Below are 23,070 nucleotides of genomic sequence, written 5' to 3'. Positions count from 1 at the left end.
ATGCTCCTGATAAAAAAAAACCGTGGCGTTCACTATCTAGCAAGGTGCAAATGACTCGTAATCCTGAATCACCTCCCTTTCTCGAGCATTTTTTCCCGTCTTTATCTCGCTCCAAATGGCTAATGTTCTTGCTATTTTCTTTAGCCTGTACCACACTGCTGAGCTAAATCCACCGCAGGTTCTTGGCTGCGAAGGTTCTTGGCAGTATGATACTGCCCACTAACAACAATGGACCAGTCACTTTCTTCTACATTAAATACAGAAGCAGCACTTCCAAAACTCTGACCACTAGAAGTAGAATTTACCGATCCGCTTCTCTCATGCGAAATAATCTGATTACTCTGATTTGCACGAGCGTAAGATGTTCCAGGTTCATGAAAATCATTGTGGGGGCTAGCCATCTCGTCACGTATACATTTTCCTGTCTGAACTTCAGTAATTGGCCCATGCTTGACTGACCTTCATCCTTCTTTACAGAGTAAACTTGCATTGTCTGTTACTTCATTGCCCCTAAGTCTAAATTCTGATGATCGTGGGTTCATTTCCTCTACTGCTATAACCTTTTGTTGTTCTCAATCAATTTCTTTCATTTTACCCAATTCACTATCGTAAGCAGAAATCTTATCCCCCACGAAAAGTCTCACACCCCTCAGCTTTGCACGTAATTTGCCTTCCGTACGCGCGACTTACTGCGTGCCAATAAATCTGAAGAAGTAAAGTCTGGGGCTAGTGACAATAGAAACCTTTTTATCACATTGTACCTTTTTTGATCCCCCTCAATTCTATCCATTATCTTTTTATTCTTTGCAGTTTCTATCTTTAGCTCACGAACTTCCGCCGCTGTATTTTCTGACCTTTTTTCCACTTTAAAACTTTTCTTGTTCAGAGATTGCGAAATTGAAGAAAATTCCACCGATAATTTTTGTACCTATTTGCAAAGGGGATCAAGTTTTTTAAGCTCTGTTGACATTTCACTTAATTTCTTTAAAAGCTGTAGCTGGAAATCTGTAGTTTCCGTCATCTTGATGGTAATTACTAGCTCCTGAAAATAGAAAGGCGTACCTGTTTAGGAATCAAATATTATTCACGCTGACTCAAAGCGTGCAGTTAGCTAAGCCGTCGTTAATAATGCCACGACTAACAGCAATTCCAAGTGAACTTCTCAGCAAAATCCAGAAATAATTAACTTCTCGACAAATTCTGAAGGATTTATATTTCACAAGTCAAAATAATTGAAGGCTGGACCAAGTATTTCACAATTTCAGTCATATATATATGATCTGCTTTTTTTATGTTCACTGAATGACATCTAAAACTGAACTGAAATGAACTGATATCAAGACAAGACAACCTCAATCTTCTCTCTATCTCTGTGTTTCATTTGTTTAGGGTTTAATTGGGATTTGTTAGAGACTCGTTTTGCTCTGTCCCCTCTTTACCTTTTAGCCATTCTCTAGCCTTTTGTTAAATAAGTAGTTTTTTCAGATGTTGCTGCTGAAAAATCTATACCGTTGTAACATCTTAAAACTTTCAATTTAGTTCTGCATAAGACTTGACTCAAATTTTTCAATAGTTGCTATTCTCTGAAACAAAGAGATGTCAAACATTTTACAATTTCACAATTTATTATAGCTTATATAAAAAGGGAAGCGGTTTTGAAGTTTAACTTGAAAATTACTGGCTAACTGAGATATCCATTTTACACTTGATTTATTGAACCAAAAAAATATTTAACTTCTACCAAAATTTCAGTTAAGAAACTTACATAAAAATAAAACTTTCTTACAACAGTAAGTTGTACGAAAAGCTTGGTTCAATCCCTCTTTTTAGGGCTATAATGAAAGAAAGGTTGAGATGGCTAGGGCATGTTGTGTGGATGAAGGATGACAAACAGCCGAAAATTGTCCTTTTCGACCAAATGTCTAGGGCTAAACGGAAAGCAGATAGTCCTTGTCTTGGGTGGGAGGACGTCATAAGAATTTAAAAGAAGTGAAAACTTCCTAGAATGGTGTATAAAGAGAGGCTTTGAATATATTGGGGTGGATGAGGAATATGCATAGCTGTGTTGGCCTCAGGTGGCTTGGGGCTGTGGTGAGTTGTTAGTAGTAATAGTAGCTGCAGTAGCATTGATGCTGCTGCTACTACTATTTCTACTGCTGCCACTACTACTATGATTTTAGTACGATTAAGGATAAGTCTATGAAGGCGAAAATTTGAAAGAATATTGGCGGGGGGGAATTTTATGTAAATCGAAACTCACTAAGTACATGCAGGTTGTCCAAAGAGCGTAGCATAAGAATAGATTTGGAAATTAAGTTGGAAATTTCATAAAATGCTTAACGGCGAAGATTAATTGACAAAGAGATACTATGTGCATGCAACTACTAGCACTACTACCAATCCTACTTTTACTAATACTACTACTGCAACTACTGCTACTAAACTATTTTAATTACTACTTCCATTCCAACATCTCGTAAGATGAAATGTTGGTCAAATTGGCAAATCAGCAATTTTTTTGCAGCGACTTACCGTATCAAGGTTAGATTTCCGTGGCATCATTAGAAAGATATTTGACTGACCTAAAGGCAGCTTTTACATGTTATTACTGTTATTAATATTGGTGCTACTACTGTTACTGCTGCTTCTAATGCAACGCTATAACTACTATTATTTCTTATACCATTAAGGCCAATTCTATGAAAGTAAAAAATTTGAGAAAAAAGATTGAGTACAAATTGGAACTAAATCAGAAGACGCTGTGAGTATTCCGGATGTCAACAGAGAATATCTCAAAAATTGATTTAGGTATTAAGATGAAATTTTCGAAGAATACTTAAAGGAGGAGATCAATTGACCAGAAGGAAATAATTGTACACTTTTACTACTTCTACCACAACTATTACTATTGCTCCAACTATTACGTCTATTGTAACTACTTGTAAGGCCGAGAGCATCAAGATAAAAAATTTCAGAAGTATATGAATAAATAGGTTATCAAAGGGACATAGCAACAATGCCATAGCAATATCTAGTTTTATCAAGCACTCCCAGAATTTAACGCGAGGGATGTTCAACTGATCAAAAGACAATAATCCTTTGCTGCAAATAGTACTAGCCCTGTTGCTATTAATACCACTGCTAGTGCTTCTAATCCTAAAACTACTACTATGACTACTATAACAAATCTATCTATGTATGCTATGTATACTATGCTAAACATGGACCTGGAATTTTTAGGGTGTAAAAACTGCCTGAAAATTAGGTAGAGATTAAAAAGTCCATTAAACCACACCGTTTGCATGCAGGTTGTCAAAAGAGCATATGAACAACATCTTAGAAACAGTTTTGTGTATGAAGTTGAAACTTGCAGGACTTATTGGGGAGGGATGTTTAACCAGCCAAAAGGCAATGTTAGCATCCTAGTACTATTGCATTTATTCATATTGCTACTGGTTTTTCTACTACCTGGTACTACGCTATGCCAACAATTTGATGACAATTTCAATTTGAAGCTAATCAAATAAGTTGGATCTTTTTTGTAGGTAGGTAGGTAGGTAATTTTATTCAAAATACAATACAATAAACTTTCATTCATCTCCTATAAAAAAAAGGTCTCAACGAACTGTAAGCATAGCTGACATCAAATACGATCCATTTCTTCAAAATATTTCACTTACATCAAAAAGAAAAATAAATAAGATAAATAAACTACAAAAAAAAACAAAAAAAAAACAAAAAAAAGAAAACAAAACAAAAACTAATGATCAATTTAACAAAATGGAGGGAGATACCCTTCTCTCAATCTAAAATACTCAACAATACTAATTGTTCAGAAGATGGGCCTTGAGGCGACGTTTCAGCTGATGCAGACTTTCTGATTCCTTAACTTGGTCTGAGAATGCATTCCAGACGGACGGTCCCATGTATCTGATGACATGAGCTGACAGGGAAGTATTCCAAAACTCATGAGCAAGATTATTTAAATTTCGCGTGTCATAATCATGATAAGAAGAATCCAAGCTAAAAAAAAATCATCAAAAATATCATGCCCTAAATTATGTAGACACTGATATACTAAAATACCAATCTGCATATCTCTGATTTTTCCAACATCCAAAATATCAAACTTCTTATATATAGACACAGTGCTGGCGCTTCCAAGATAATAATATCCTAGAATTCTAATTGCCTTATTCTGTTGCACTTCCACTCTCCTATAATTAGACTGAAGGTTACTAGCCCAGATTAAACGACCATAATTTATATACAACGCTACTAAAGTATGGTACAGTGGCATTAAAACTGTCAAAGGAAGCACATTTTTTAGACGCCACAGCATTCCAACTCCCCTTGACACTTTGCAGGAAGCTAGGTCACTGTGCGCCTTCCAACTCAGTTTGAAGTCAAGAAGAAACCCGAGGTAACGCGTTTCTCGGTCTTGTTTCAAAGAAACACCATTGTACTTAATATCTGAAGGTAAATCTTGTGGCTCACCAGTCCTTCTAAAAACCATGTAATTTGTTTTTGAAGCATTAACAGCAAGTTTACTGAGTGTAACAAACGTGTAAGTCCCTTTAAAGCACTGTTTGCTCGGTCTATAAAGTCCGGAAATGATTTGGCAATAACAGTTATAGCAGTGTCGTCGGTAAAAGACGTTAAGTAACCAGGGACAAAAAATCTCATACTATCTACATAAATTAAAAATAAGAGAGGACCTAGGACAAAACCTTATGGCACTCCGCAATTCAATGGGTAAGCCTGTGAAACTTCATTATTTATTGCAACTTTTACACTTCTACCTCACAAATACGACTCAAAGCAACTCAAACACTTATTCCTAATACCTAACTTCGACAATCTATCCAACAAAATTCCAAAATCAGCAGTATTAAAAGCTTTCTTAAAATCAATGAAAATTGTCATGCAAAAGTAATTTTTTTCCAGTGCACCGTTTACCTTATCATTTAAACTTAAAGCGGCATGCACAGTTGAATGTCTTCTTCTAAATCCAAATTGAGTTTCAGACTGAAATCCGCAATTTGTTAGATGCCCATATAGTCTTTTGTGCACTATTTTTTCATATAGCTTTGAAATGAAGGGTAGTATTGATATAGGTCTCCAATTTGAACAGCCACTTAAGAATCCCAGACTTTCGAAGCGGGATGACTTTGGCCACTTTCAGCGAACGGGGAAATTGACCCTCTGCCATTGACATATTTATCAAAAATGCTAGTACTGGAAGAATATTCGGAAGCACTGATTTTAGAGTTCGTAGATCAAGGCCATCGGTCCCAGAACTGTTTGATTTTATTGAAGAAACAATCTTCTCTATTTCTACAGAATCGCAGGTTTCTAATTTCATTTCAAAATCTTGACCTCTTAGGTCTTCAAAAGTTGATTCTTCTATCAGCAGCTCGTTGTTCACTGCTGCTTCACTCTAAACAGTTTCACCAATCTTCGAGAAATGATAAGCAAACAAATCACATACTTTGTCAAGATCTCGAACTATTTCGCCACCAACATTTAGGCTATACTGCTGTGGGGCAAGACTATCTCTGATCACTTCATTAATAATTTTCCAAGTGGCTTTAGGGTTTGATGCATTTTTCTTAAATTCTTAGCCATAAAAGTCTCTCATTTTCTTTCGTCTAGTAGAGTTAACTAGATTACGTTGATCCTTAAACTGTACAGAACTTAACTCATTTGGTTCATTGGTGTGTGCTGCACACAAAGCATTTCTTATATCAATCATTCGCAAAAGCTCATCATCAACCCAAGGTTTCCTCGCTGCTTTTTTTCTTATTTTCATGCTTTTCAGCGGGCATGTCAAGCCATAAATACCTAGCAGCGTGGTGTTGAACTTTTCAAAAGGAAAGATGGGTTATTCTCCCTAAATACACTCTCCCAATTTACAGCACTTAGCTCTTTTGAAAACATTTTAACGTTCGCTGGCTTCAGATCTCGGATCTGTATATTACGCTTCAGTACTTGTTTTTTTATGTGAAGTTCTAATCTAGCTAGGACTGGCAGGTGATCAGAAGTAGGCGAAATTATAACGTCTACGTATGTAGTTGCTACTTTGTAGAAACAAATATGTTGTCAATCAAGGTCGCAGAATGCTCGGTGATCCTTGTTGGAACTTTGACCACATGGTATAGATCGTGAGATGACATGAAAATTAAAAAATCAAGATTCATACCAGCTAGTATTTTCAAATCATAATTAAAATCACCCATTATCGTAAATTCCAAACCTGCATTTCTTACATTCAGCATTAAATCATCAAAACCAGATATAAAACGACAAACATAGCACTTGGTTGTCTATAAATAATACAAAATAAAAAATTATTTTCTTCAAATCTAACTTCAACAGAAAAACTTTCAAACTCAACCTCTAGCCAAACCTCAGGATCATCACGCACCTTATACTGTAAAGAGTCCCTTACTAGAAACGCCAGGCCTCCTCTGCCCATTTTTGAACGGTTTTTCGATTCTAAACAATACCCTGGAAAACCTACCCAAATACGTTTCACATAAAGCAAGCAACTGAATAGAATCATTTTCATGCATAAACTGAACAATATCACGATAAGATGACGTAATGTGGCAGTTCCACGCGCACACAAGGCACTCAATTATTCTTTTATTAATGTCTAAAGGTCCATTAATATATGTGCTAAAACGACCCGGCCGAAAACTTAAAGTAGACTGCTCTGCCACAAGCTTAGATAATAAATATTTGACAATATCAAACGGGTCTTGTTCATATCGTTTAAGCCGCAAATTTAGTAGATCAGTACCCGTCAACAAAATCACATGCAATCAACAAGTGACCTTATTCTGCGAACGGAAGGGTCGCTTGGCCTTTTCACAAGGACATTACCATGGTCTATCCAAACATACTTCACACCAAATTTGTCTTTCGCCATGTTCAAAATGTCTCTTCGACGCTTTGTTAAAGCCTCAGTGATGTATACACCGGTACGCACTAATTTTACTTTTTCTTTGAAGACTCTTCGGACAATATCTTTGCTCTGAAACTTCACCATTATGGGAGCTACTTTACCAGAACCCTTAGCGCTGATCATATTCAGCCGAAATCGAAATACGCTTGTAATATGCCTATCCGTTATATCACTAACACCTAACTTCTGCTTAACCAAATCAATCACAGTGGTATTCCGGTTAACAACTGGCTGTTGTTTCATTCCACGGATTACGAGACTATTAAGCAGAACTTATTGGTCATAATCATCAAGCCTCATCTCTATGCGATTAACGCGCTCCTCAAGATTTTCAATAAGTGTTTTTAGAGTTTTGAGAATTTTTCAAGCTTTTCAAGTTTAGTATTATATTCAACCACAATAGAGTCGTACACTTCGCTGACAATTGTATCCGCAGAGCCACCACCAGTAGCCATTTCCGCTACTTTACGGTCTATATCATTTTTTAGACTCAACTTCGTTTTTTATACTCAGCCTGCACCGTAGCCACTTGGCCTTGTAGACCTGAAGTCGCAGGTTCAGGGTCAGCCAGAGTAAATTCATAGCGGCAAAAGTCTTACTTCTACGACATATATCAGGCATCGACTATAGTTCAGCGAAAGCTTTATCTACTCCTTTTGATTTGTTTTTGAGGCCTGTTGAAATTCAGCCTTTTCGGACATGGTATTTGACTCAGCGACTATATATTCACTATGCTGACCATAGCAGAAAACAAGGTATTTGGAATCTCAGTCATCCTCAGTTGTAACTTTCAATTATTCTTGATGGCCAGAGAGGATATCCTGCGAAGTGGACTAAAACCAAGTCGAACTGCCTAAACTTTTACATTTTAAGGTGACAAAAAATAAACCACAAAAAGTATGAAGTGCAGAAAAAAAATAAAAAAAATAGAATTTTTGGAAATGACATTGTTTTATTCTTCAGGTCAACTAGAGAAGGTATAAATATTAAAAAAAAAAGATTTTTAAAAGGATAGGATATTCAAAATGTTTCAAAAATATTTTAAAAAGGGTGTATGTTGCTACAAAATTGCCGGAAAAGTTTCTCCAATGTAAAAATAGCAAGATAAAGGGCATATTCCAATATTGGGGTATTTGTTATACCTTCTCTTGAACGTGTCAAGGGAGGGATTTTCCGGGATCACCTCCGCCAGCAAGCTATTAAATGTAGCGACCGATCATCGGGCGAAACTCGTTTTCAAACATTTTTGGTAGGGAGTTCCCTGATCAAGATAGTCCTGACGAGGTCTACTTCGGCGAGTTGATCAAAAGGGCTATGTTCTATCAATAACGAGCTTTGCTAGGTCCTCTGATGCAGGGTTATATTTGTACTTATAGAAAACTGATAAGGACGCCACGTCAAAACGTTCCTGGATCAATTGTGGAGTGTTAGCTATCGTGTTGCAAGAGGCTGCTGCACGAACTGGTCGATTTTGAATCCGTTGGAGTGGAGCGATGTGAATTTTTAGCGCACAAGGAAAGAGAGGACAGACATATTCTATGACAGGTGTGATAGCCGAAATGAATAGTGACAGAACCAGGGGGGAGACTTTTGTATATTCGGATAACTCCTAGCTTCTTGGAGCAAGATGATCTAATTTTACTGAGATGCTCAGTCCATAAGAGATCCAAAGAAAAGTTAATACCAAGTAGGCTTTGGGTATTGACTCGTGCTATTGCATCTCCTTTGAAGACGAAATCAGGATTAGCCCTCATATTACGTGCCTTAGAAATTAGGAGCTCTTTCGTTTTTGATGCGTCAAAGCTGACAAGCCATGCATCTGCCCACGCCTCAGTTTTCTCCAGATCAGCATGAAGCTCTTTGTGGGGTTTGCTGTGATCTTTGTTCTTTGCAAATGATGTTTTTCTTGTCGTGTCATCAGCAAAGTTGTGAGTTTTCTTCACAAGGTTGTCCTTGTGACAACCCTTGGTCGTTTACGAACACTAAGAAAAGAGTTGGCCCTAGAATACTTCTTTGGGGTACTCCTATTAAGACTGGGTGTTCTTTTGACATAAAGCCGTCTAAGACAACATGCAATGAACGTTGACGTAGAAAGTAAGCAAGCACCTCAAATAGTCGGCCATCAACTCCATTGGCTTTCAAGTCCTTTGTGACATACACGATCAAAAATATAGAGTAACACCACCTCCACCAAAAGTCAAGCTTATCTGATCTTTGCGACCCAGCCTTAGCAGAGTGTAACCACGAATGTTAAATTCACTATCAGTGACACCAGAACTCAGGTTGGCCTCAGATACACACATGACAGAAGGGGGGGGGGGACCTCATTCATGACAAGCTGAAGTTGATCCAACTTGGATCGGAGACCATGTACATTGCAAAAATAAATATATTCGTAAGAATTGTCCTTTGGACATGCGTTTGGTCGTCTACTGGAAGAAACTCTTAATTAAATAACCTTTTACTCAAAACAAATATTTTCAGAGAAAAGTAAAGAACTCCCTTCAACCAAAAATGAGCAAAAATAAAATAAACTACCAGGCGTAAAAATACCACAAATCACCCAAAATGTGAAACCCATTGGATGAGTAAGTGAAACCCAAAACTAACAGAAATTAAAATAGATGACCGAGTCAAACTCAAAACGAGCAGAAATAAACATGAATAGGGTTCAAATCCCTATGCCTTCCCAAGGCTAGAACAAAATTTGCACTTTACTGAAAAAATACAAATGAATGCACATTGTTGGTTTGCTGTACATATGCTGATTTTTTCCTTAAATAACCTACTGAAAAAACCTACTTCACGTAGAACCTACTGCGCCATTGGTGCTTTACTAAAAACGAATTACATTACAAATATTTTCTTTTGTACTTATTACAATATTGACAATAAACATAAAAAAATAGAATAGAGTTAAATTTTGCATTGACGAGCTTTCAGCAATTAATATTATTATATATTAAATATTTATTTTCATCTTATTAGTTCTTCAAAGACTGCTAAAGACAAATGTAGTTTCACTACAAACAAGAGTTTGGATACTACCCCCTTCCTTAGTTGTAAAAGTCTAAGGCCTACTCCGTCACTGGCGCTTCATTGAAAACGAATTTTATTACAAATATTTTCTATTCCAGTTATTACAGCATTGATGATGAAAATAAAAACTATAACTAAAGTAAAATCTTGAACAAATTATCTTTCAACAATTGATATCATTATATATCAAACATTCAGTTTGATTTTATTTGTACTTTCCAAGATTGTTCAATTCAGTAAAGCGCCAATGACGCAGTTGGCTTTAAACTTTTACAGTGAGAGAAGGAAGCAAAAACCAAACTCTTATTTGTAGGGACTTTTTTTCGTTTGAAGCTTGATTTGCATATTCAATTTAAGTTTCACTTGTTTTAAGATTTATGTATTCATTTATATTATTGCCTATTGTATGTTTGTTTGCTATGATTGTTTGTTTGATTTCTGTTCGTTTTGGGTTTTCCTGGACACTTATTATCCCTGGGGTCTTTGTTATATGATCTTTGGTCTATTTTGAACTATGTAAAAAATTCTATCGGACGCATTTAGAGAAAAGAGGGCTGGTGAGGGAGGCGGCTTGTTGCAATCGGATCACTTTTGACTCTTAAAAATGGAATTAGAATTTTTAATTTCTGATCATTTGAGTCCCCTCCAAGGTCTGTACGACCACTTCTTCCATAAAAACTTTATATGCCCCCCGGGCATAAGTTACAATCCATCTCTTGGGTGGGGGTTATGTTGACCCCCAAATTTTAGTTATCTGATTGTTGGATTATTTCAAACAACTGGCAATCTCAAAATCATGATCGGGTGCATTTGCAGAAAAGAGGGTATGTGTGTGTGGAGAGGGGGGGAGTACATACCCTCCTATCTCTTTTGAACTATAAAAAGTTAACTTCAACTTTCAATTCCCAATCAATTGAGCTACTTCTGAATTTTATACGATTTCCCCTTACATGAAAACCTTATAAACCCTCGGGGCATAGCTTAAAGCACCTACCCCCGGGCTCTGGGGATTTATGTCAACTTCAGAGTTTTTATTATTTTATTTTCAAACTATTTTTAACAAAATGACTATCTCAAAATATTTATCGAATATATTTGGGGAAAAAAGGGCATGGGAGGATAGTTGCCCTCTCATCTCCTTTGGCTCTTAAAAAGTGAGGTAGAACTTTCAGTTACCAACAACCAAATAAGTCTTCTCTGAAGTTTATAAGAGCATCCCTTCTATAAGAACCATAAATACCCCCAGGTCATAACTTAAAACGCCTGCCCCCGGGCCCTGGGGGGTTTTCTTGACTCCGGATTTTGTTGTCCGATGTTTGAACTATTTTTAACGAAATAGTTGTCTAAAATTTTTATCGGACGGGTTTGGAGAAAAGAGGCGTGGGGGGGGGGGGGCTAGTTGCCTTCTGATCTCTTTTGACCCTAAAACTGAATTAGAACTTTCAATTTCCAATCAAACGAGCTGTCTCAAAAATTTATACGAGCATCCCTTCAATAAGAACCAAATACACCCCAGGGCATAACTTGCAACGTCTGCCCTCCTGTCCTTGGGGGTTGCGTTGACCCTGGAGATTTTGTTATATGATCTTTGAACTATTTTTAACAAAATGGCTGTCTAAACAATTTATCCGATGTATTTGGGGACAAAGGGCGTGGGGGGCTAGCTACCCTCTGATTTCTTTTGACTCTTAAAAAGTCAACAAGAACTTCCAATCTCCAATCAAATGAGCGGTCTCTGAAGTTTATACGTGCATCCCTTCTATAAGAACCATACATGCCCAAAAGCCAGAACTTCCAACGCCTGATCCCAGGCCCTGGGGGGGTTTTGTCGACACCAGAGCCTTTATTATCTGTCCTTATCTGAATTGTGATCTATTTTTAACAAAATGACTATTTCAAAATTTTTAGCAGAAATGTTTGGGGAAAAATGGCGTGGGGGAGTCCCAGTTGCTTTCTGATCTCTTTTGACTCCTAAAAGTCAGCTAAAACTGGAAATGAGACCTATCTGAAGTTTATACGAGCATCCCTTCAATAAGAACCATATATACCCCCAGGACATAACTCGCAACGTCTGCCTCCGGGCCCTGGGGGGTTGTGTCAACCCCTAAGTTTTGTTATATAATCTTTTCACTATCTTTAACAAAATAGCTATCACAAAAATTTTATCTGATGTATTTGGGTAAAAAGGGCGTGGAGGGGGGGGGCTAATTGTCCTCTGATCACTTTTGACTCTTAAAAAGGACACTAGAATTTCCGATTTTAAATCGAATGAGCCCCCTCTGAAGCTTATACGAGGGCCCCTTTCATATGAAGTACCTCTAGGGAAAAAAATTGAGGCGTATATCCTTTACTTAAGGCAACGCTATAGTCTTATAGCCTCTGACATATACTATATGTAAACAATGAACAAAGTGCACAGCTTAAAGCCCTTACCCTGAGCCGCGGAGGAGGGGGGCTGACATCCCCCAACCCATAATTACTGATTCTTTCAACATTGCTGAAAAAATTTGACGTCTCAAAACTTTTTTTTGCGAAATGATGGGCGTGGGCTCTTCCAAGTCACTTTGACTCTTAGACAGGGCACTAGAGCTTCCAATTTAAAATCAAATTAGAACCATCTGAATTTAATACGACCACCCATTCCATAAAAACCTTATATGCTCCCAGAATGTAGTTTAAAACCCTTGCCCCAGGGCTCGGGGGGGGGGGTGGTAATCCTAGAGGCATTGTTGTATGTTCATTGGACTATTTTAAACAAAATTGCATTCGCACAATTTCAATCAAATGCATTAGGTGGAAAGAGAGCTAGTTGATGGGTGGGTAGTTGACCTCCATCACTATTGACTCTTGAAAGGGAACTAGAACTTCCAATTTCAACCAAATGAGATACCTCTAAAGTTTATACAACCATCCCTTCAATAAGAACCTTAAATGCCCCAAGGGCATAACTTACAACCCTCACCCTCAGGCTCAGGTGGCTTGTATCAGTCTCAAAAGCCTTGTTATATGATCATTGGACTACTGTAAGTAGAAGGACTGTTTCAAAATTCTATTTGATGCATCTTGGAAAATCACGATCTGTTTTTGTGTGGGGGTGAGGGAAAGCTGCGTTCTGATCACTTTGACTCTTAAAATGGGCACTAGAACTTCGGATTACAAATCCAATGAGTTCCCTCCAAAGCATATACGGCCACTATTTCTATAAAAACCTTAAATGCCTCCAGAGCATAACTTATAACCGTTGCCCTAAGAGCTCTAGGGGGGTGGGTGTATTCCTCAAAGAAATAATTTCTGGACCCTTCAACTACGGTGAAAAAATTGTTATCTTCAAATTTTGATTGGAGGTTTTAAGGGAAATGATGAGTGTGGAGGGGCAGGGGTGGTTGCTCTCGAATCACATTGACTCTTAAAAAGGGCAATATAAATTCTAATTTCAAATAAATTAGCCCTATCTGAAGTTTATACGACCTTACATTCCATAAGAACCCTATATGCCCTCATGACATAACTTACAACCCTATCCCTAAGGTGCTGACAGGTTGTGTCAACCCTTGGGCATAACTTAAAACCCTTGTCCTGAGATCGGGGGGGGGGGGTGAGAGTTGTCTTCCTCATACACATAATTTCCAGACCCTTAAACTACGATGAACAAAACTGCTATCTCCAAGTCTCGATAGGAGGTGTTTTGTACGACCACCAATTCCATAAGAGCCTTTTATGTCCCCAGGGTGTAACTTACAAACTATCTCCAAGGCACTGGGGACTTTTTCTACCCTAGAGGCATTGTTATATGTTTTTGGACTATTTTGAACAAAATTGCTATCTCACAATTCCAGTCAGATGCGTTTAGTGAAAAAAGGGGTTGTCAGGGGGCAGGTTAGCTACCCTCTATTGCTTTTAAACTTTAAAAGAGAGCTATAACTTCAAATTTTCAACCAAATGGGCCTCCTCTAAAATTAAACAACCACCCCTACCATAATAACCTTCAATGCACCCTGCGTGACTTACAACCCTTGCCCCTAGGCTCTGGTAGTTTGTATCAACCCCAAATGCCTTGTTATATGATCTTTGGACTATTTTGAATAAAATGACTGTCTCAAAATTTCTATTGGATACATTTTGGGAAAACACGAAGCGGGGAGAGGGGTAGCTGACCTCTGATCACTGTTACTCTTAAAAAGTGCACTCGAGATTTTGATAACTAATCCAATGACTCCACTCCAAGTATATACAGCCACCCTTTTTATAAAAACCTTATATGTCCCCAGGGTATAACTTACAACCCTTAACTTGAGAGCTGTAAAGGGGGGGGGGTGTTCCTCAAAGACATAATTTCCAGACCCTTCAACCATGGTAAACAAAATTTCTATCTCTAAATTTTGATTGGATGTTTTTGGGGAAATGATTGGCATGGGGGGGGGGGGCTGGTTGCTCTCAAATCATTTTTTACTCTGAAAAAGGGCACTATAATTTCCAATTTCAAATGAAATGAGCCACATCTGAAGTTAGTACAGCCGGATCATTATTATTATAACCCTAGAGCCATCGTTATATGTTCTTTGGACTCTTGTGAACAAAATTGCTATCTCACAATTTCAATCAGATTCGTTTGGTAAAAATTTGGGGTAGTTGGGAGGGGGGCTTGTCGTCTTCTGTTATTTTTTTACTCTTAAAATGGAAGTGGAACTTCCAATGTTCAACTGGATGAGCCTCCTCTAAGGTTTATGCAACGATCTCTTCTATAAAAACCATAAATGCCCCCGGGCCATAGCCCACAGCCCTTGCCTCCACACTCTGGGGGTTTGTTTCAACCCCAAAAGCCTTGTTATATGATATTCGGATTATTTTTAACAAAATGGATATCCAAAATTTTTATAAGACGGGAAAATACAAGATATGGGGGAGGGATCTGCCCCCTTTACAACCCTTGTCCTGAGAGCTGTGGGGGGGGGGGGAGGGGTGTATCGTCCTCAAAGATATAATTTCCGGATTTATAAACTACGTTGAGCAAAATGGCTATCTAAAAACTTTGATTGGATGTGTTTGGGGAAATTATGGTTGTGGGAGGGGGCTCGTGCCCTCCAATCGCTTTTGACTATGAAAAAGGGTACTAGCACGTCAAATATCTAATTTAATGAGCCCTTTTCGTATTTTCTACGACAATTGCTTCGATACAAAGTGCCCTGGTTTAAAAAAAGATAGTGCTAATAATAATACGATGTGCCGACATCGTTCCTTATTTGGGCAGCTCTATTACACTGCTTATGATGTGAAAATACTCAAAGAGTTCGTGGTAAAGAACCAAAGGTAAGGAGTGACTCGGCCCGATAGTGACCGATGCTTTAGAAATATTTTTTTGATAATAGTATATGCATCAAAAGACCTTGCCTTAGACCTTAGATTCTTCAGAGCCAGGGGTGGTGCATAGGGCTTCCATGAAACCTCGCCAGACATCTCGAAGCTGAACTGTAGCCGTGACGTCCTCCCACTGTGGTTGAAGAGAAATCTCCGCGTTACTCAGGTCTCGGTCGTACTGTCGTCGTAAGGTGTGTCTTTGTCGACCTCTTTTTCCTCTCCCCTCGGGGCACCACCTTATATACTGTATTCGGATGTCGATCATGTGGAATACAGAGGACGCGGCCAAGGTATGTCCCATCTTCTACGTTTTAGAAGGTCAGTAACTAATGGCTGACCGGTTCGTCGGCGGAAATCTATATTGGTGACCTTTCCTGCCATGATATACTCAGGATTCTCCTAAGACACATGTTTTCGAAGGCTAGGACACGTTTCTCCAGTTGGGTATTTAGTTTCCAGCATTCACTATTATAAAGGAGGATGGACATCACATTGCTATTCAGGAGGCGGAGCTTCAAGTGCATAGAGTATTTACTACTGCACCAGACTGGTTTCAACTTGCTAAAAGCCGATGTTGCTTGTTCAATCTTTCTCTTGATTTCGTTGGCTATTTCACTATCGTATTCAATCCAACCCCCGAGATACCTAAATTCCTTGACCTACTCAATTGTTTTATCTTTGCATTTTAGTATCAGCGGGGAGTAAGATGTGGCCACACTCTTTGTTTTACTGACATTTACTACAAGTCCCACTTTCTCGGCCTTTTCATCTATGACGTCGAGTAGCAGTTGCAGTCACATTTTCAAAAAGAACAACGTCTTCTGCGAAGTCCAGATCAGAGATATGTCGGCTGCTAATCTTCACTCCAATGCCTGAAGGCTGCCTTAGAATGTAGTCCATTACAATGACAAACAGAAACGGGGATAGGACACATCTTTGTTTGACGCCAGACATTACCTTGAAGAAACGCGTGTCTCCATTTTCTGTGCGTACACAGCATTCACTATCCTCATATAGTGCAATTATCATTTTGACTAGTTTATCAGGTACTTCATAATATTTCAAAATCTTCCGTAAAGAGTCTTGGTCAACAGAATCGAACGCCTTCTCAAAATCAATGAAGAGCAGGTATAGCTTTTTGTTCCATTCTCTGGACTCTTCCATCATCAGTCTAAGAATGAAAATAAGATCAGAGCAAGACCTACCAGGTCAGAGCCCGTGTTGCTCTTCCCTGAGGTGTGAGTCTAGGGCTGCTCTTAGGCGTTGTACTATGACTGAGGCTATTATTTTACTAGCCTCAGACATCAAGTTGATACCCCTCCAATTGTCACAAATTTCTACATCGCGTTTCTTGAAGAGTTTGACCAGTATACCTCTGGTCGAATCTTTTGGAACTTTTTCGTTATTCCAGATGGCCACTAGAAGAGCAGTCCATATAAATATGCAGGCTCGAAGGGACGCTTTCAGCATCTCTGCCGTAATCCCATCGACTCCAGGTGTACGTCCATTTTTCAGCTTTTTTCACAGCTGTCGTCACTTCTTCCGTGCTGGGGGGGGGGGATCAGCACTCAAGTCAATTTGTAAAAATGACGTATCCGGTACTGTTTTTGCATCATCAGGTCCGGGCCTATTTAAGACTTTTCTCGAAGTGTGAAGCCCATCTCTCGTCAGCTCTCTGTGGATCCGAAATAACGTCTCCATTTTCATCTTTTACAATGGGTGTACGATTTGTTTTCTTTCCAACTATTTCGTTTGTTAGTCAAAAAACCATTTTCGAGTCTCCTTTTTTTTGCAGCTTTTTCTGCGAGAGCTGCTTTTCTCTCGATGGTAATTCTTTTGTCTTTCCTGGGACTTCTTTCACCGCTTCATCTTTTTCTTTGTAACGGAGCTGTAATTGGGCTTTTTGCTCAGGGCTTGACGTATTCAGGATAAGCGTTCGGGTCACCTTGCGTTTATTGATGCATTTCCAGGTGTCATCCGATGTCCACTCATCTTTCTTTCTTTTATTGAAGCCAAGGTTGGCCTTCGCAACGTGATGGTACACACTCTTGACTGAGGTCTATGGGTTCTCAACATCAAACTCATCGGCTTCGTCCAGCATGTTTAACGCTTCAACTCTGTTATGTAGCGATGTAGGCCACTTTTCTAACTTCTTGACATGAGAAAATGGTCGATTTGATTCTTCGTTCGGCCGTCGGGGGACACCCATGTGTAATTGTGTATTGTTTTATAATCAAACATACTACCGCCTATTATCAAATCGTTGCTTAGTTCATAATCGATTAGGAGTGTACCGTTCTCATTTATCTCTCCCATACCATGTGGGCCCAGAACTTCAGGGCAGTACTGGCGGTCTACACCGAATTTAGCATTTAGATCACCAACCACACAGAGTATATCATGCCTGGGGACGTCTTTGGTGGCCGAATTTAGCCACCAAAGTATCTTTCTCCTCTTCTTCAGCTTCGTTAGTTGGAGCGTAACAGGCGATGATGGTCATTTTTGTGTGATCTGATGCGTAGCGAGCTGTCATTATACGTTTGTTAACTGGGTTCCAGTTTTCATTCCTTTGTGTGTAAGTGGCGACATCAGAATTCCTACACCAGCGCGGTGGACGGAAGGGTGACCACTAAATACCATGGCATATCCATCACCGAACTTCTCTAATCCATTTCAAGTCTACCTTATTTCACTGAGAACGAGTATATCGATGAGGTATTGTCTCATCTCTTCAATAACTTGCTCTGTCTTGGATATCTGCTTCATCGTTCTCACTTTCCAAAAACCCATCTTTACATTCTGTTTCGCAGTCAAAAATCGGGTCCGGGGGGATACGAGGGCCGTTATCTGGGGAGGTTGTTGAGGCTGTTGTAGACATTTCAGTTGCAGTTGTTTTCCCCCCAAGGGTTGCCCCTCAAGGTCGTGAGTAAGGGCTGCAAGCCCACAGCCCAACCCTCCTCATTTGCGGACTTGGAACCGTCATGCTCCCCCGACCTCTTTGAGACAAGGATCCTTACATGGTTGAGTTAAAAATAATTGATTAAAAGAATTGATCGTATTTGTATGATATAGCAGCTACTGCTCAAGTTGCTCATTTATTGACGCATTATAGAAACGATTATTTTTCACTAGTTTCTTTCAGCTTAGCCTGAGACAAGACAGATAGGAGTGACAGCATTGATGGATATATATATATATATATATATATATATATATATATATATATATATATATATATATATATATATATATATATATATATATATATATATATATATATATATATATATGCGCATTGCGCAGGCTTACTTGACTTAAGTCCCATCCATCTTCAAAGGTTGTTTTGGGGTCTCATCATTCACTAGGTTATTGATGTGGAGTCTGTATGAGTATCTATCTTCAGTGAGACATAGAAGTTGCGGCAAGTTGAGTGTAGAAAAGTTGTCTTTCCGTCTCTTTGGGGGCCAACCTTTGGGGCGAGAACCATGGACGTGACAGTGGAAGACTATTTTCGGAATACAGGAATTATCCATACGCTGGATGTGGCCTAGCCACCAAAGTTGTTGGGGTTCCATTTTGTCAAGTATGGTGTGTTTGATCCTGAGGCTTTCAAACAGCCTAATATTAGAGATCCTATCGAGGCACGTAATACCCGCAATACGGTGAAGTGACTTTGCTTCGAATGCATCTATGTGACGTATGTCATCTTTTTTGAGGGTCCATGATTCACAAGTGCAATTGGCAATGGAGATAATCAGTGTGTTGAAGAGTCTTGTTTTTAGTAGTCTCGACAGATTCTTGTTTTACCAGATCAGCATCAAGGCTTTAAAGTAAGAGTTGGGAAGCACCAGGTGCATCTTAATATCCTTCGAGTGGTTGTTATCGGACGTTATAAGGCTACACAGGTAGGCGAAATCTTCGACCCATTCTATGTTGTCACCACCGAGCTGGAGGTTTCTCTGTTTTCTTTGATTTCTTTGTTTTCTGGCTTTCTTGAACAGAGCATGGCTTTCATCCTTAAGGAATTGATGGTCATTCCAAAGCGGCTCGTGGCTTATTGGGTGTTGTCGGCGTGGGACTGAAGATCCCAAAGATTTTAATTTGTTTAGTCTATGTAGTCTGAATAAGCTAACTGATCAATCAATATTCCCCTAATGAGGACACCTGACGAGTCGTCAAGGGGGGATAGGACAAAGATAAAGAATAGTATAAACAGTTCCCGTGATAGCAAGCAACCATGCAGCACACGAGTCGATGTTTCAAAGCTATTGGAAAGGCACTCTCCCGTCGTGACATAGCTTCTGAACTTTGAGCACATATCAATGATGCTAAGTTTTGTGGTATACCAAAGTGGAGAAGAATGAGAAGAATTCTTCCCCTAGGTGTGTGCCACTTGTATGGAGCAAAAACTCTCATTGCTAGTAGGTAGAATTTTGAGGGTTAAACACAATATAAATATTAAATAAAAATTCAATGTCAGCATATAGGTAAATTTGAATGTTTAATTTTTTTCTTAAAAAGTTCTCTCCAACGTTGAGTACCAAAATCTGTAATTGTCTTCTGCTCAAGTTTCCATTTGGTACACCTGGTACCTAACACTTTAGTTATGTTTGGGGAATAGAGGTAACACCTTAGCGGTGTCTCTATAAAGCAGACTGTGCCTCCGAATTATTATTTTTTTAGTTATTTTTCTATGACTACTTCGTATGAAAGGCACCATCGTAGAAGCTTGGGAAAGGGTTCAATCCTTAGGAAATTAAGAGTTCTAATGACCTTTTTCCAGGCCAAAAAGGATTGAAGGGTAATTAGACCTAACGTGTCCTTTTTGTCCCCGGACGCGCCTACAATACCTTTTTTACTGTATCAAAATTCTGAGAGTTATTTTCATCAAAATAGAAGAAAATTCTAATAAGAATGTCTCCGTGGTCAACGTGACGGCACAGCCCTTGTGGCAATGAATCTAATTTCTGAAAAATAAAAGTGTATTCGTAAATATGATGGGAATACATGTTGTTGTTTGTTCAATCAGTCTAGAACTCTTAGGAATCGTTCGCTTGGCCAATTTGAAGCTTTTAGGGAGTTCTTAGGGGTGTTACAAGTTGAACTGAAAATTTCACTCGATGGATTGGACAGATGTAAATAAAAGGATTTTTCTGTTGACAAATTATAAAATTAACTTATCCGAAATATTTTAAAAAATACACGGAGATAAATTAAAAGGTTAAGGGGGTTTTTGAAGGGCCAAGTGGAGCTTAAATTTTTACTTGGGATAGGGAGAAGAGCTAACTAGAAAGACACTATATGCATTCAGCTTATCCAAATACCCCATATCAAATGTATCTGGAACGAAGAATTCAAATAGAATTTGAATTCTGGAATTTAAGAATTCAAATAGACATCAAATTTAAAATTGGGAAGGGGAAGGCAGAAGGAGAGGGAGTAGAAAATTAATTGGAAAGAGGGGGCATAAGGGAAATGCGATGAAAAATTTGTCTCAGATCCTCCTGAAAGTTTTTGCTTTTCTTCCAGGAGCCCTCGCAACAATTCAAATGGTAAGCTTTGCGCCAACTCTTGCTGCAATCTTGGAAAATCTGAAGCTGGAAAATAGTCCAACAGTTACAATTCAATGTAAAAATGGGAAAATTTTGGTCCAGAAGAGTCTTCTAAGAGCAACAAGTGACGAATTCTGTAACATGTTTGATCACGATCCGCTAGAAAACCAAACGAAAATCGTTGAGGCAGATGACGTCGATTTCCATACAATGAAAGCCATTATTGGGTATTACAATGAAGGGAAAGTCCCTGAAATGAGTGTAAATAACGAGGGAGCGTTTAGCTATGTTATTGAGAAATACAATTTTCTTGGAATCAAAGAAGCAATGGCAGAAGCAATGGCGGAACACTTGCTTGATAAATTCATTACGGAAAATGACTTGCAAGCACTTGAGCTCATTTTTACGGATTACAATTGCAAGGCCCAGAAGAATAGAGCTATAATTGAGATAGCTACGATTTTGGTGAAAGGGAAAAAAGTTCCAGATTTCATTGTGGATTTTGATATCCATGATTTTCTTTATCTTTCAAATATTGTGTGTGCTTCTTTGATAAAAATGAAATTTGAAAGATGGAATGAATTTTTGAGCTGTTTTTATGCTTGGGTTTCTGAAAATTCCGAGGAAAGATCTGCCACTGCAGTAGAAATTCTGGGAATGATTGACGTACGTAAATTTTCTACGTCTGAGGTTCTAGATATGCTTGAATCACTATCCTTAAACAAGAAGTTTCAGGGTTTTAAGCTAATGTTTGAAATAACTGTACAAAGTTACGTTAAAAGAATTGCCAATAGGGAATTGAATTGCCAAAATGGGCAAATAACTTGTTCCGATTGCGGTTTTGAATCCACCCCTCCGTACCACTATTCAACGCGTTGTAATGGTGTTCATCGTTGTGAACGTGGGAATCGTTTTTATGAATGTGAGAGATTCGATGACAAGATCCACAGTGGTAGTTGTGGTCGACAATTCCAATATAAGAATATTGGAATCGATGATATCTATATCTATACTTCCTTAAACTACGATTGATTCTTCTATGTCAGAGTTTGTTTGCATTTATTTTTAATCTGATTTAGTGACAAATTAATTCATTTTATTTCGAATTAATAGATATGTCTATACGAATCATCTTCTATGTTATAGCTTGAAAAATAGTTGGACAAAAGTTTGACAAGTTTGTTTCATCTGTGTTGCCTTACGAAATTATCGGGTTATTTGACATTTGGTATTTTTTTTTTCCTTTTACTTCTTATGACGGATTTGACAAAGCTTTGACAAGTTTGGCTCATACAGTCTTCCTTACAAAATTGTACTGCCATTTGATTTTTAGCGTTTTTTACTTCTTATGACTAGTTTGACAAAACTTTAATGCATTTCCTCTTATACTTTGCCGTACAAAACTATGGTTTCATTAATATTTTTTTGTATATTTTTACTTTTACTTCTTTGACGAGTTGGAAAAACTTTGACAAGTTAGACTCATGTAGGCTGCCTTAGAAAATCATGCTGTCGTTTGGTTTTAGTTTTTTTTTCTTTTTTTTACTTGCCTTTTTTAAACGTTCTAAGAAACTTTAGCATAAAGAGCTTAGGATTAAGAAGAGGGCAGCCCCTCTCATATACGGAACAATTTTTGTTCATTTTAATATTTAATATCACCCCTTACTTTCAGTAAAGAGAACTTGTTTTTGTATTATTTAGTCAAGTTAACAAGATCAGTTTAAGTGCTTTTAATGATTCTTTCATTACTTGTAAGGGATTTTTTGAACACCGTCTTTATTTTCAGTTGTTGCTGAATGAAAAATAGACAGAGCCTGTACAGGTAATTCTAGTAAAGTTGTTTTTTTTCGAGAGAGGTTGCTCAATGGTAAAAAAAAAATGACAATCTGAACAAAACCTCTTAATATTCTCCTCCCTCCCCTAGGTGTGTGCCACTTGTATGGAGCAAAAACTCCCATTACTAGTAGGTATAATTTAGATGGTTATACACAATATAATATCAAATAAAAATTCAATGTCAGCATATAGGTAAATTTGAATGTTTAATTTTGTTCTTAAAAAGTTCTCTCCTACGTTGAGTACCAAAATATGTAATTGTCTTCTGCTCAAGTTTCCATTTGGTAGACCTGGTACCTGACACTTTAGTAATGTTTG

General features: G+C 38.2%; 1 protein-coding gene across 1 annotated transcript in view; it reads left to right on the top strand.

Annotated features, from left to right (window-relative positions):
• The window catches only part of LOC136043672 (uncharacterized), a 31,345-nt gene that overhangs the window by 2,677 nt on the left and 5,598 nt on the right, over positions 1–23,070 (top strand). The window contains exon 2 of the mRNA XM_065728567.1: positions 20,894–21,582. Coding sequence (XP_065584639.1) covers positions 20,914–21,582 — 669 coding nt within the window. The 5' untranslated portion in view covers positions 20,894–20,913. The remainder of the gene's footprint in view (positions 1–20,893; positions 21,583–23,070) is intronic.

This window comes from Artemia franciscana, unplaced genomic scaffold, assembly GCF_032884065.1.
Source record: "Artemia franciscana unplaced genomic scaffold, ASM3288406v1 Scaffold_805, whole genome shotgun sequence".
In the NCBI taxonomy this organism is placed as follows: Eukaryota; Metazoa; Arthropoda; class Branchiopoda; order Anostraca; family Artemiidae; genus Artemia; species Artemia franciscana.
Note: the sequence above shows the minus strand (reverse complement) of the source record. Positions and strands in the feature narration are given on the sequence as shown.